Source organism: Peromyscus maniculatus, chromosome 3 (genome assembly GCF_049852395.1).
Source record: "Peromyscus maniculatus bairdii isolate BWxNUB_F1_BW_parent chromosome 3, HU_Pman_BW_mat_3.1, whole genome shotgun sequence".
Classification (NCBI taxonomy): Eukaryota; Metazoa; Chordata; class Mammalia; order Rodentia; family Cricetidae; genus Peromyscus; species Peromyscus maniculatus.
Genome location: NC_134854.1, coordinates 143,473,982 through 143,489,983, shown reverse-complemented (window position 1 = coordinate 143,489,983; position 16,002 = coordinate 143,473,982). Strand labels below are relative to the sequence as shown.

At 46.9% G+C, this 16,002-nt stretch overlaps 1 protein-coding gene across 7 annotated transcripts in view; it reads right to left on the bottom strand.

Moving 5' to 3' along the window:
• Positions 1 to 4,255: 4,255 nt before the first annotated feature.
• The window catches only part of Bcl2l13 (BCL2 like 13), a 60,139-nt gene continuing 48,392 nt past the window's right edge, over positions 4,256 to 16,002 (bottom strand). For all 7 annotated transcript variants that reach the window (XR_013050128.1, XM_006991586.4, XM_076567842.1 and 4 more), the window contains one exon: positions 4,256 to 6,619. Coding sequence is in view for 6 of the 7 variants with exons in the window: in XM_006991586.4 (XP_006991648.2) it covers positions 5,906 to 6,619 (714 nt within the window). In the remaining variant the exon portion in view is untranslated. The remainder of the gene's footprint in view (positions 6,620 to 16,002) is intronic.

Genomic DNA, 16,002 nt, shown 5'->3' with positions numbered 1-16,002 from the left:
ACTGGGAACTGAGATGTGGCTTTGAATGCCAGGATCGTGCTTTCAGAACTGAGGCAAACCAAAAATGCATATACTTAGACTTACAAAACAAATTGTCTGAAGTAACCCCCAACGGCAAGAAGATTGAACAAGAAGATGAGTCACCGGTTATCATAAAATTCCATTTTATTGTCACCTCCAGGGTGTGTACCCCCAAGACATTGCTTCTGACTGAAAGCACGGTTTGTAGACTTGAATTTTGTCACTTTCCCAGAAATAAAGAATAGATTGGGCACAAAGTAGACAACAGGAAGGGAAAGGAGCCAGAACAATTCACAGTAATGAGTTTAGCAAGTCGGACAGTAGCAGTCAGAGCTGACTGGAAACGGTGTTGCCTGAGTCACATGCTTATGCTACTTTCCATTTTTTTCCCCCTTCGAGACAGGGTTCTTCTGTAGAACAGCCTTGACTGTCCTGGAATTCTGTAGCCCAGTCTGGCCTCAAACTCAGAGAGAAGCGCCTACCTCTGCCTCCCCAAGTGTTGGGATTAAAGGCGTGCGCGACCACATCCAATGCTAATTTTATTTTTTTAAAGATAGGATCTCATGTATTAAAGGCTGGCCTTTAGCTCTTAGCCAAGTACGGCCTGCCTTCCTGCACCTGAGTGCTAGAATTACAGGTGTGCATTCCATGCCCAGTTTATGTGGTGCTGGGATCAAACCCAGGCCTTCGTGCAGTCTGGGCAAACATTAACATCTGTATCTGCCTGACTCTGCTATGTTAATAATTGCCATTCCAGAACTTCAGGGGGAGGGGAGGCCACAAGATACTAGACCCAGGGACAAACAGCTGAATCAAGGAGTCAGGAGAGAGAGGCACTTTTAATCTGAAGGAAGAAGGAGATTACAAGAGCAGGGAAAATACAGGTCCAGAAAAATGTTTTCCTTTCCCCTCTGCTGGCCAACAAATGGCCGTGTCCACAGGGACCAGATAGACCTTTTCAGACCTCACTAAGGAGAGATGTAGCTCACCTTGGTGAAGGCCTCCACAAACCAACCTGTCATCTCAAAATGACAAAATGTGGCGCTGGCATGATAGCTCCACAGGTAACGGTGCCTGCCTTCCACCAAGTGCCAGGACACATGGTAGAAGGAGACAACCAATTGACTTCCCAAGTGTCCTCTGCCTCCCACATGCACACGGTGGCAGGCATCCACACACATACATGGATAAATTCATAGCTTTTCCTGTCAGTGTTTGCTGAAGGAGTATGTCCAGTAACTAGGTTCTTCTGTGATACAAAGAAGAGCCCTGCAGAAGCAGTGTCTAAAATACCCTCGGAGAGAACACAGAAGAACCCCCTGAGCTGGGTGCTCCGACTTGGGCCGAGCGAGGCCTTGCAAGCGTCCCTGAGACAGTTCTGACCTGAGCGACACTGAAGCGGCGGAGGGCTGGGGCCTTGTGAAAACAAGAGGTGGGGAGGGCCCTAACTGGCAACCTGGGACATGGCGAGCCAAGTGGGACGGGCTGTGTGAAAAAGACAACGTTCATCTTTCCACAACAGCTCCCACCTCTCCACAGAACTATTGAAAGGTTCCATGGCTGTGCAACCACAAGAGTCAATTCTGTGGCAGGATTTCCTGGGAAGCACTTGTCAGATGAACAAGATGGAAGACTACCTGGTCATGCCTGAGTCTGAGTGTCAAGAATCCCAAACCCCTCTAGGTGTCCCATACCCTCCACATGCCTGCCATCAGACCCTGAACTGATGGCCACCACAGGGAAGAGGACCAGAGATCACGAATTACAGAAGGGGAGAGCTGTTAAGTGCTGCCTTCCCCTCCCAGTGCATCCGTGGTGAGGACAGCCCCCTGACCGTGTTGAAGAATGCTACTCAATCCAGAACTGCCATAGGCTAGCCCTGAGGCACCTCACCCAGCAGCCCGAGGGACGACAGTGAAATCCGGAGTTACTGAGTATATACTCCTTGGTTTTCTGTACTCACTGAATTCAGTGCTTAGACTAGCCTCTGGTACATCTGAAGAAACAGGAAGTGGAGCATAGGCTACCCCAGTCTGTGCTGTAAACTGCACAGCTCTCTATGGCGACTGCCAAGACTGGTAAGGTCACTAGGAAAGCCTCTGATAAGCTAGGCCACTAGATAAACCAGGAGTTCTGGGCAAGTTCCCACTCAGTAACGTGGGAAGTCTGGCCACGAGGAGCGGCTCCCAGGACCTGAAGGAGCCATAGGTATGAAAGCCCTCTGGCCTCTGGCAAGTAGTAAGTGCTCAGTATCAACAAAGGGGACAGTGACCACACAGAGCTCACGTAGAAGGTATACCAACATGGCACGCCATAGCCCTCACAAATGGAAGTTCTCAGTGCTGTACTGTTGCTAAAGGTGTGTGTGTGTGTGTGTGTGTGTGTGTGTGTGTGTGTGTGTGTCAGAGGCCAAGGCTGATCATACTAGTGAGCAGAGAGCTCATGTAGAATTCACGAAGACCTAAAATAAGAAAAAAAAAAAAAACAACTTTTTTTTAAAAGCTAGAAATCCTATAAAGTAGCTCTCTCTTAAAAGGTCAGATGTCCACACCTCACCTTGAGAGCAAAAGGCGGAGCAGGCGCTGTGTTCTCGGGGTGAGGTGGGGGGGTGGGGGGGTGGGGGTGCGGCTTAGCACAGTGGCAGCCGTGGGCAAAGGCCCAGGCTCTGAGAACTCCACTCTCCCTGGACAAATGATATGTGAAGAGACGGGAACACAGACAAGAGGGGCCGGGTGCTCTGGGTGAGGTGTGCGTGAACCAGGCCAATTGGGCACATCAACCTGGGGCAGTGGTTCTCACCCTTCCTGATGCTGCGACCCTGTAACAGTTAGTTCCTCAGGTTTGTGGTGATCCCCAACCACATAACTTCATAACTGTAATTTTACTACTGCTATGAATCGTAATGCAAATACCTAATATGCAGGATATCTGGTATATGCCCCGCCCCCAAGGGGTCCTGACCCACAGGTTGAGAACCACTGGTCTAGACCCTCTTCTAGAAGGCAGTGATCATGTAAGCCCCTCCTGCTAAGGCACTCTGGACTCGGATTTGTCAGCTCAGTATAGAAGACTAAGTTGGTATTCTTTAGTTCTGGTGGTTTTGTCAGGAAAACCGTACTGGCTTTTGGCTGAGCATCCGTCAATTCACTGAGTGGGGCAGTTAAGAATTCTACCAAGGGTCAAGTGTAGGAGGGACAGAGCACTTGCCTAGTGTGGTAAAGCACTTGACTAGTGTGCAGCACACACGGGTGACAACCACTAACTAGTACAGCTGCCTTTCCTCTGGTTCACAAAGAACAGGGGGAGCTGTGGCGCCTCGATCTGATGCTGTGTGTTCCCTAATCAAGTTGAATGCGTTCTGAATCTTTAGTCCGGGGGCACGAACAGCCTACTATCAGCCCCCAGAAGAACAAGGACTTGAGAACTAATTTTCATGTTAACAGCAAGACCAGGTGTGGTGACACATACTTGTAATCTCAGTCCTGAGGCTGAGCACAAACTCGAGACCAGCCTAGGCTACATAGGGAGATGCCTGCTTATTTGTATCTGTTTAAAGTGCAGAGACAGAAGCACCCTTGGGGTGGCTACTCCGTCTCACTGCCAAGCAGTGGGCAATGCAATACCACACACTTACCTCCCAGGAATAAGATTCCATGTGCAGAGAACTAAGGGGAGGTTGGCTATCTACTTACCATCACCCAGAAAAATATGCTTGGGCAGATTAGGTTAGTGTTCATGGGTAGTAAAATAAAGCAACAAGCAGGTATAGCTCAGGATCCCATCTTTCCTGTTCCTGCCTTGGTGGAGAACCCGATACAAACATCCTCTAACAGACTTCTTAGCCACTCCCATCTGAACATGACTATTAGCCCTTAAAGAATCCAGAGTTCCAAAGGGTTACCACTGGAAGAAAAATCTTAAAAACAACAACAACAACAAAAACCAAGGTGACCGCCAGTCTCTGTGACCCGTGAGACAGAATATGGAGGCCCATCAGCTGTGAGAACTGAGGAACCCACTCCCATCACCTCCAGCTACACCAGAGCCCTTACATCCGTCACTCCCTCCGTGGGACACAAACTCATCACAGGGCATCACAGGGCAACACTTCGACACAACACAAACATGCTCAGGGCTCTTCTTGATCAACTCTTTGAAGTACTTTTTTAGGGATAATTTCTTTAAAAAATAATTTTAAGAAATCAGGCACATTTAAAACACCAGCTCCCGGTGATCAGAGTAGTTAAAAGTATTTTTATTATAAATTTCAGGATCTGAGAAGTAATGTTCCGTGACTAAGTTAAATCTGAGAAGACTTCTTACCAAGCACATATGCCTTGCAGGTGGCACTTGGCCCGAAGACATGGGGGCGGGCCCAGCCCTCCCTGAGGGTGGGGTCAGCCGAGTGATGGGAGATCTCACTGAGTCCCACTAGCCAAGGAGTGAGTGCATGGGGTCCTCCTGGTCTGTCACCCTGGCATCGGGTTGACAAGCGTTCAGGCCAAGGAGTCTCCTTGGACTCTGAAGACCAACAAACCAACTCCTGAGCAGCAGTCTCAGTCTAAACTTCAAGTTTCTGTCCCACTTTTCATTAAGTGATACCTAATATTACATGATAAGGTTTTATCATTTCTTTCAATGATTTACACTGAATAAGGGTTATGATCCAACTTGTTCTGTAAGTCAAAGGCTGACCTGCTTCCTACATGGTAGGGGACCCACAGAGAAGCTGATGATGTCCCATCGACCAAGGTCAGGTACTGGGAAACACACTACCCCAGGGTTCTAGATGAAGTACATGTCATCAGAGGTCTCACTGCTAAGTCATGGGCACCTGGGGTAGCTAGCTACACCAGGAAGAGGTCAAACAGACCTTGACGGGTTGTGTAGACCACCTTCCTGCCTCTAAGAACAGTGACTGCAGCCTGAAACCTGTACTGGCAATCAGACTGGAGGACCCTAAGTCCCCACGGCCTCAACATATTTATCTCTTGGGACAAGGTTTCACCATGCAGTCCTGGCTGGTCTCAAACTCAGTATGTACACTAGGCTAGTTTTGAACTCGTGATACTCTCTTTGCCTCTACTTCCTAAATGCTGGGATTACAGACGGTGCCACCAAACCTGGCCTGGGTATTTATCTTTTAAAAGGTTCCTAAAGGCAGCATCTTTAAAAGATGGAGCCATGGGGAGCTTCAGGGGGTTGTTGGGTATGAAAGGGGTACAGGGTGAGACACACTGTGCTGAAGTACCTGAGAGGTGGTGCAATGTGGGAGAGCACCTCACGCTACAGAATGGGGAACCAGAATAAAAACAGCTGCAGAGCACAGCAAGTTCACCTGTTCTGAGAAACTGCAACAGGATGAACAGCTGGCTGGCCCCAGCTGCGGCTTCCTCCCCCAGATTCTCGCCCCGCCCCCCAGATTATCTTAATTGAACCCTATCCCTTAAAGCAATGGCCCTCAACAGGGGGTAACTTTGTCCACGGGGGACATTTGGCAATGTAGGAGACATTTTTGGCTGCCTTCACTGGGAGTGGGGTGCCACTGGCATCTAATGGGTACAAAGAAGCCAGGGCTGTTGCCGATCGTTACATAACGCACAAGGCAGCCTCCTACAGAGAATTACTGAAAGGTCAAGGGTGCCCAAGTGGACAGGCCTGTTCTAGATGGGAGCTTCACTCTTACCCTTCCAAATCTAGCTGAGCCAAGGCCCCTGGGATGACAAGCAGGCCAATGGGAACAGTATCTCAAGCCAGTGCCATGCTGAAGAGAAAGCCCAATCCCCCAGTGTCCTGTAAGGTCCAGCCAGCTGCTGGCAGTCTGAGTTCCAGTGGATACAACTAAAGCCGCAGGGTCCTTCCATCTTCTCCCCTGAAGAAGCCCTTACTTCTTCCTCAGAGCCAACGCAACTCCAACGGCCACTGCTAGGATGGCTACGGCAGCGGCGCCCCCAAACAGCAGTACGGCCTTGCCCTCAGCGCCCACGGCACCCCTGGCTGCCCCGGCAGCAGTGGCCTCCCCAGTGTGGCTCTCTTTCCCGCTCCCGGCCCCCTCCGCGCTCAGCTGGACCGCCCGCTCCGCCCCCTCCAAGGCAGCAGGTCTCGCGGCTGCCGCCTCCAGCTCCTCCTCGCCAAACTCCACAAACACCGATGGAGTGGGGCTGCCTTTCTCCACCCTCACTTCGGTGGCTTCCTTGGTGGCGATCTGTGGCAGCAAGGGCGCGGCGGCGGCCCCTGGGAACGCCTCCTCCGGTACCTCCTCCTTCTCCACGTGCACAATGTCGGAGTTAGAGGAGTTGTTCTCACTCTTCTCCCCCGCCCCGCTGCTGTCCAAGCTTTTCACTTCCTCAGGATCCATGGCGATCTGCTGCCAGGACTCAGGCCCAAGGGAGACCGGGAGGCTTTCTGTGTGCCAACTCTGGCTAGCCGACAGTGAGACAGGTAGGCTCTCAGACTGCCAAGAGGTTGTCACCGTTGGGGACTCTGGGGGACTGACTTGTCCGGAGTTGTCACTGGGCAGGATATAAATGTCATTACTGTCTTCTGCGATGATTCCAGGGTATTCTTCCTCCTCAGACTCAAGACTAAAGACAGTGCCCTAGAAAAGAGGGAGGATCCACAAACAGACTCATTAATATTAAAAACTGTCAACCTAGGAAAAACAACTCGAACTCAAAGAGCGTCACCTGCCTCTGCCTCCCAAGTGCTGGGATTAAAGACATGGGCCACCACTGCCTGGCTATAAGGAAGAAATCTCTGACAGTCCTGCTGCATCATGTACAGCCAGTTAACTCAAAACAGCAGAGAAATGCAAACCAGGTCTGTCAGTCACTCAGCACAGAACCACTGTCATGGACCAAGTGCTAGTGAGAGTCAGAGGAGAACGGGTCTCGGGCTGTGAGAAGGCAGGGTGAGGGCAGAAAAATCCTGCAGTTCTGGCAGCGCAGGCCACTGGGAAGATGCCATCCAGCCAGAGCACAGAGCTAGAAAAGGGGGAGGCAGGGCTGGCAAACTGCTCCCTCTGTACTGTGTCCCTGAGGAACAGAAAGTCCAGTCATGGCTGGCAGACTAGAGACAGGGGTGTGATTCCATAGCTAATGGTTAGTCAATGCAATCTCCTAAGGTGAAAAGTATAACCAGAGCTCTGCTTTAAACCTTACTCTGGGCCAGCTACATGGCTGAGCAAAGTCAAGGTGCTTGCTGCAAAGACCCATGACCTGAGTTCAATACCCAGAGCCTACATGGTAGAAGGAGAGAACTAACTCTTATTCCTTACTCCATGCACATACACACAATAAGTAAATAAATATACATTTTGAAACTGATGACATATTTACACTGTCTTTAGTGGGGTGCAGTGGCGTATGTGTGAAACATCAGCTCTCCAAGAAACCGAGTTAAAGAATCACTAAGTCCAGTAGCTTGCCGGGCGGTGGTGGCGGCGCACGCCTTTAATCCCAGCACTCGGGAGGCAGAGCCAGGCGGATCTCTGTGAGTTCGAGGCCAGCCTAGGCTACCAAGTGAGTTCCAGGAAAGGCGCAAAGCTACACAGAGAAACCCTGTCTCGAAAAACCAAAAAAAAAAAAAAAGTCCAGTAGCTCAGGCCAGCCTGAGAACACAGCAAGACCCAGTCACAAGCAAAGCAAGCCAACTTATCTGGATGCTGTGCCATGATGAAGAGACACTAGAGATACAGGAGCTCATGCCTCTCCTTCAGGGATCAATAAAGACCAGCAGTGTGGGTCTTCATCCATGGTCAGCACAACCTGCCTAGCAGGTGCTATTTTACGGACTGAGGTAAGAAAACTTTCAGGTCTGTGTTCACACAGGCTGGGCAAACCCAGGGATTAAGACATGGTAAGAGGGCTGGAGAGATGACTCAGAGGTTAAGAGTACTGGCTGCTCTTCCAGAGGTCCTGAGTTCAATTCCCAGCAACCACATGGTGGCTCACAACCATCTGTAATGCGATCTGGTGCCCTCTTCTGGCCTGCAGGGACACATGCAAGCAGAACACTGTATACATAACAAATAAATAAATCTTTAAAAAAAAAAAAAAAAAAAACATGGTAAGAAAGGCAGGAAGAGAACCAATCGGTTGCAATGTTGCAGAGATCCAGGGACATGTCACAAAAAAAGCTAGCCAAAACTCAAATGCAGCAGAAAGTCTGACTAGAATATACAAGCGAATGAACTGACACCACTTTATGATGACTACAGTTCACAGTCATCTGGACTACAATCATTTTCTTCTAACAAACAAAAGTTTGCACACCACGGATCCATTAGACCAGGGACTCCTCAATCAGCCCCACCAAAAAGGAAAACCAGACATACATATGAACAAATCACATGACTTGACATTCTACCACCCACTTCTAGCTCAGCCCTTGAAGCCCCGGCCTCCACAGGGAGATACCTGTGAATTTGGAATAAGCAGAGGAGAAATGTGCAGTCTTCAAAACAAAATTTCTTGGAAAATCAATCTCTTGGAAAATGGATGCCTTGCCTACCCTTCAGACTTCAATTGCTTCATAAATAAAATGGGAATGACAGCCAAGGCAGCTTTGAGACTAAGTATAAAGCCAGGCGTGGTGGCACACACCCCTTTAATCCCAGCACTCAGGAGGCAGAGGTGGGCTCTATGAATGTGAGAACAGCCTGGTCTACAGAGTGAATAGGCCGGCCAGGGTTCCATAGTGAGACCCTGTCTCCACAAAGACCAGAAATCTGACGTTACATTAGGAGGGCGGTGAGACGGCACTGTGGACAGAGCCGTTAGTGCGCAGGCCTGCTAACCAAAGGAGAGAACCTTTCTAGGTTCTTGAGTCCCACATGCGAGCTGTGGCATGTGCATGCCTGCACACATGAGGCTTATATGTGCATCCACACAAAATTTTTAAAAATTACAATGGTATATAAATAAGTATACAATATATTTACATAGTATTTATATAATGTATTCTAGCATGATATATTAATATACACTACACAATTATATATTATAACAGTACACAATACTATACGGGGAAGGGAAGGGCCTATACCTATAGGCTTGGAAGGGAAAGGAGGTTATCATGGCACACCTAAGACCTCTGACTCAAGAGGCTAAAGAAGTCATGTGATCTGGGAGGCATCGTGAGAATTTCTCTCTCAAAAATAAACACAACAATAATGATGATAAAAGGGGGAGGTACGTCTAAGCCTCCAAGCTTCTGAGGATGAGTCTCACCTTTAGAAGGTTCCTTTGGGTCTAAACTGCTGGAGGTACCCAGAAGAGAAGTATTAAGTGAGAAAGAGAAGGCAGGAGAAGTGAGGAGACGGGGAGCACACTCAGAACATGAAGTTGTTGGTTCAGTTCAGAAAGAAAGGAGATAAAGACCTTTACTAGCTGCTGTGATCAGTATAGGACATGGAAACTAAGCAAGGGGCTGGAGAAGATAGTTTAGTAGTTAAGGGCACTGGCTGCTCTTCCAGAGGTCCTCAGTTCAATTCCCAGCACCCACATGGCAGCTCACAACTGTCTGTATCTCCAGTTCCAGGGGATCTGACACCTTCACACAGACATACATGCAGGTAAAACACCAATGCACATAAAATAAAAATAAATTTTAAAAAAAGATTCAAAAACAAACAAAAAAAACCATACAGTCCATCCTATTTAATTATTAAAAAGTCAAGTCTGATATGTAAGAAGCCCATATTGTACAGCATACATATGCTATACAAAACTGCAGTATTATTGAGCAAATTAAAGCTGTTTAACTAAATGAAGGGCTAGATAGTATGTTCATAGGCTGAACACTGAAGGTTGTTTAAAAATGTTAGGCTGTTCTTTCTGCCCCACCACACACACACACACACACACACACACACACACACACAGCCCTGCCATTTTTGATTCCCCAATAAACGTCTTTTTCTACCCACAAAAAAATAAATAAATAAATAAATAAAAATGTTAATTATGGGCTGGAGAGATGGCTCAGTGGTTAAGAGCACCAACTGCTCTTGCAGAGGTCCTGAGTTCAATTCCCAGCAACCACTTGTAATGAGATCTGGTGCCCTCTTCTGGCCTGCAGGGACACATGCAGGTGGAATACACATAATAAATAAATAAATCTTAAAAAAAAAAAAGTTAATTATTTCCCAGCCTGGCATGGTGGGCCATGATGGAGCACACTTTTAATACCAGCATTCAGAAGACAGAGACAAGTGGATCTCTAAGTTCAAGGCCAGCTTGATGTACAAAGCAAGTTCTAGAACAGCCAGGGCTATCCCGAGAAATCCTGTCTCGAAAATAAGTAAAATAAACATGTTAATTATTCCCCCAATGAAGCTATTATTATAATGTAATTTCAAACAGACAATCCCGCCAGGCTTTTTCTTAGAGAAATTGACAGCCTGACTCTGAAATTTATGCTGTAAGAGATTAAGACTCACTAGGGCCAGGCATGGTGGTGCCCCTTTAATCCCAGTACCCAAGAGGCAAAGCCAGGAGGGTCTTTGTGAGTTTGTGAGTCGACATAGCAAGTTCCAGGAGAGTCAGGGCTATAGAGAGACCCTGTTTGGAAACCACCACAGCTCATTAGGAAGGTGCACTACCGCATGAGGACAGATCCCCAGCTCAGGCCCGCCCCTGGCACACCCCTGGGCACACCTTCTCCCTCTCTGAGTGAACTATTGCTATTACAAATCCCGGGACTCTGGTCCAAAAGTTGTTCTAGGAAAAAAGCTGAAAATCTCAGTGGGAGCTCCCCATACTCTTGTCTGTACCTGTAACACAGCACTCACTAGAGGCTAGGAAATTTGAATTATGTGAAGGAATGAATGGGATGTCTGAATTCTGTACATCCCAAACAAAGGCAAGGCATATGGAAATACTATCTAAACTGGTATTCTTTTAATGTTTTTAATTCATTTAAAAACATCTTGCAAGGCGGCGGCCAGGCGGCCAGGCGGATCTCTGTGAGTTCGAGGCCAGCCTGGTCTACAGAGTGAGATCCAGGATAGGCTCCAAAGCTACAGAGAAAGCCTGTCTCGAAGAACTGAAAGAAAAGTCTCATCGCAGTGTGTATACGTGTGTGCATCCGTGTGCCTGCACGTGTGCACAAATGAGCCTTCACATGGCACCGTCACATCAAACTCAAGTCATCAAGCTTGACATCCAACACTTTTCCCCACTGAGCCTTCTCATTAGTTTTTAATTCTTTTTTAAGAATCCAGATTCATATTGGCTTATAAATTCATAAAACATAAAATTCATCATTTTAAGTATACAGGTCACTGGATTCTAATATATTCACAATGCTGTATAACCTCACCAGCATTTACGATAATTGTAAAGAGTTCCTCTTTTCTTCTTAAACAAGACTGCTATGCAGGTATTCAAATAACCAGTTTGCTTATAATTAGGTTGAACCTAAAGAACAGGGACAACTAAGTTCCTGGAAATCTGCAGTGATAACTTTTTGCAGTGCTAAAGATAGAATTTTTTAGCTGTGATGAGTATGGAACCTAGGACCTCATAGAGTTAGAGCTGCATGCACCTCAGACCAAAGAGTGTTATCATTTAGCTTCAAAACATGCCTGCCCTTAGTGCCATTCCTCATATGGATCCTTTTCCCAACTCCAAACCCTGCTTGACCAAAAGAGGCTCCTCCAGATGCACTCCTGTGGGAACTCTTTCAGACTCACTATGCGTCCATTAGCATGGTGGTAATGTAAAACCAAGCAACAATTCCCGACCTTCATCAATAATGAATGTTACAAAAAGCTCTTCACAACCAAGAAAGCTGCCATCAGTGGCAGAACTCACGGCATGACGGGCAGCCAGAAGGGAACTGCTGAGGAGGCACAAGTCTACCTCATCTCTTGCTGCCCCTTAATTACAACACATATCTCAATGTATTCCCAAGTGGGTATCTCTTCTGTTCGGTTTTGCTATTGCTTTTGAGACAAGGTCTCGTGGCCCAGGCCAGCTGTGAACTCAGTGTGTAGCTGAGAGGGATGGAAAGATGGTTCCGTGGTTAGAGTACTTGCTGCTCTTCCAGTAGACCAGGGGCCAATCCCCAGTACCCACATGGCAGTTCAAAACCAACTCTAGTTACAGAGGATCCTACACCTTCTTCTGGCCTTCTCAAACACCGGGCATACACATATATGTAGGCAAAATAGCCATACACATAGAAACAAAATATGTAGCAAAGAATGGCCTTTTATTTATTTATCTATTTGTTTATTTTTGGTGGCAGTGTCTATGTGACACTAGGTGACCTCAGACTCAGAGATCCATCTGCCTCTGCCTCCCAAGTGCTGGAATTCAAAGCATGCGCCACCACAAAACTAATGTTTTTATGTTTATTTATGTCGTGTGTATAGGTGGGAGGCATCTGTGTCGTGGGGCATGTGTGACGTCAGAAGATAACCTGCATGCGTGCAGGGGACAGCTCTCCTTGCACATGTGAGTTCCAGGGACTGAACTTGGGTCACCGGCCACAGCACTTTTACCTACTGAACCACCTCTCTGGCCCTCGACTCCTGAGCCTCCCTCCTCTGTCTCCCGAGAGCAGGAAATACAGACTTGTACCACAAAATCTGGCTCTGTTTTGTTTTTCGTTGTTGTTATTTTTAAGACAGAGATTTGCTACTAGGCCATTTGCTAAATGGCCTAGAACACATAGTCCAGGCTGACCCCTAACTTGTGATCCTCCTACCTCAGCCTCCTGAGTGTTGGGATTATAGGTATTGTACCATCTCCCACCTAAATGTATCTTTTTCCTTTTCTTTGAGACAGTCCCACAATGTAGCCCTGGCTGGCCTGGAACTGGCTATGCAGACCAGGCTGGCTTTGAACTCACAGAGATCTGCCTGCTCTGTCTCCCAAGTGTTGGGACTAAAGGTGTAAAATGCCAGGCACAGCTTCTAAAGGTATCATACTATATCTAAACACAAGCTCATCTTTCTCTGAATATTTTCTGCTATTATTCTAATAAACATAATCACTATTTTCTTAAAAATTTTTTAGACTTATTTATTAATTTGGTGTGCACACCAGGGCATGTGCATGGAGCACAGAGGACAGTTTGCTGGAGTTGGTTCTCTCCTTCCACTGTGTGGCTTCTAGGGATGGAACTCGGGTCATCAGGCTTTGTAGCAAGGGCCCTTAATGGCCGAGCCGTGTGGGGGCCCCTAACCGCTTCTCTCTCGACAGAACTAATGCAATGACTCCTGCTGCCTATCAAGTGGTCTGGAAATGAAAGGCGTCATCTTGCCAGGTGTGGTGGCAACAGCCCATCCCAGCCCCGATCTAAGGCAGGAGGATTACGAGTTTAAGAATAGCTAGTTGTCTTTTGAAACGCCTGTCTCCAAAAAGAAAGGGTTGTGTGCGGGCTGGGGATATGAAATAGGGAGCAGTGATGGGAGCTTTGCTACTCACAGAGGTCCTGAGGTTCATGCCTGGTGCCACCAAACAAAAAAAAGGAAAGATGCTAAATCAATGGAAAGTAAATGTCATGTCTGCCTGGGTATCATTTTGTCAGCTCATAACTAATATATTAGCCATCACTGCTATCTTTCTAACAAAGACCACAGTTCTCTTGGGAAATCAGTTCAACTCCCTGCCTCCATTACAACCCCTCTACAGTCCATCAATATCCCTGAGCAGAAAACCTGACTCTAACGTATTATCTAGCCATCAGATAAAGGCTCAGTTCAAGTAGAGTACTGCTAATTATCTGACTCCGCCAGCTAAAAAGCCAAGAGGGCAAGGCCATACAATATTTAGAAGACACATCATCCTTCCCGAGCACAGCTGTGCTTTACTCTCAAACAAAATATCAAGTTTTTAAAGGCACAGTACTATTAAATGAAGTAAACCAATATTTCCTCCTATTCTTAGGGGCATTTTTTTTCTTTTGAAGCACTAAGGAGGGAACCCAAGGTCTTATGCATGTCAACCAAGCACTCTATCCTTAAACTGCATCCCATTTTTCTTACCCATGTTCTAGGTGCTCTATGAGAAGCAGCAACTCCACACTCACAGTCTCCTATGCTGAACTCCCAAGCCTTGCTGCCCAGGGATTTAAGAAAATAAACTCTCAAAATGGGCACAGTGGTCCACACATTTAATCCCAGCACTCGGGAGGCAGAGGCAGGTGGATCTCTGTGAGTTGGAGGCCAGCCTGGTCTACAGAGTGAGATCCAGGACAGCAAGTGCTACACAGAGAAACCCTGTCTGGAAAAAACAAAAAACAAAGATATGAACTCTAAGTTGCTGATCTACACTTGGAAAAACAAGATGCTCTAACAAAAGAATCGACCAAACCAGAACCAAGCGTCTAACTAAACAGGTAAGCACTGCAGTGTTCAGAAAGAGGCCTTTGGGGCTCAGCTTTTGAAACGGAACTTTCCTCGGGAAAGCTAACAAGTTGACATAGGATTTACAGTACAATGTCTCCCCCGTTACTGTTTGGTGTATGTATGGTGCTGGGGATGGACCCCAGGGCCTTGGCACGCCAGGAAGGCACTCTACTAGTGAGCTACAAACCTCCTTCATTACTTCATTACAGCCCAAGCAAAGCTAACAGAGGGCTTAAGAGCCTCTGGTCCACATCTAGAGACTTCATCTTCCATCTCAGACATCACAGGAGCACAACTGTGTGCAGTGTGGGAGGTACCTCACATGACTCTCTCTTTTGCTGTCATGGTCTCCTTACAACTTACTTTGTCCTGAGGTGTGCCATTTTAGTAAAAATGTACCCCATTTTATGCTCTTTCATAACTGTCTTTTCTTTTCTCTAAATGTTATAATGCTTTCATTTATTTATTTTGTGGCGGAGGGCAGGGGGAGAGGGTGCAGTCAGCGACGGTGTGGTCAGAGGGTTCTCTCCGACCATGTGGGTTCCAGGATCAAAGCAAGGTCAAGCTTGGTGGCAGCCCCTTCACCTGCTGAACGAACTGTCTTACCAGCCCTATGGGGGAGTCTGAAAGGAGAGCGGAACAGGGTAGCTCACACTCATGATCTCAGCACTTAAGAGGCCCACACAAGAGGACTGCTCGAAGTTGGAGGCCAGCTTGGGCTACACAGTGAGTTCCAGGACAGCGTCAATAAACCTCCTAAAAAGAAAAGGATGACCACTGAAGCTCTTTCCAAGGGGGACCCGTCCACACAGACAGCTGTTTTGAGCTACCTAAACTCCAGCAAAGTAGAGTTATACTCCAATCGGTTCTAGAACCACCCCATCACCTAAGCTTGTCTCTAACAAGGTGTCAGCCTCATGCTTGACCCTCTGCTAGAACGCAGGCTGAGTCCAATTTCTACCCTCACACTTCTCCGGCTGCTTTACAGTGCCTCGAGTTTATGTTTACGCCAGAGGAGAGAAAACAAGTTAACCTTCTTCAAGAAAACAGACACACACAAATGTATGAAACCCGCTATGAAGATAAAGGAAATATGTTTAAACACATGTAAAATAAAATATAACTCTGCTTAGGAGTTAGGCCAAGAAAAATTGGCCTAGCAATTATTAAAAGAGCCATTTTGTGGGTTGGAAATGTAGTTCATTTGATAGAGTGATTGCCTACCATACATGAAGCCCTGAATTTGATGCCTATATAAAGTAAGTGTGGTGGTACAGGTCTGTAATTGCAGACTTGGGAGATGAGAAAGGAGAATCAGGAGTTCAAGGCCAGTCTCAAGGAGTTCAGCTACATAGCAAGTTCAAGGCCAGTCTGTCTACATGTGACAAAAATAAAATTAATTAAAATTGTATACTGTGTCCTGATGTCTAATACTGAGTTTATTTTGTTTTGAGTTTTTTGGGTTTTTTTTTCTCCTATCAGTTACAAATTATTTGTAACTAATGTATTTGGTGCAAATTTTAGCTTTTTTGTGTCATGACTGGTGATCTAAGCACCTATGGGTTTCATTTTTCCATCTGAGGATGGCTTTCATTCCAAAGCCCATCCTCATTGGTAAATCC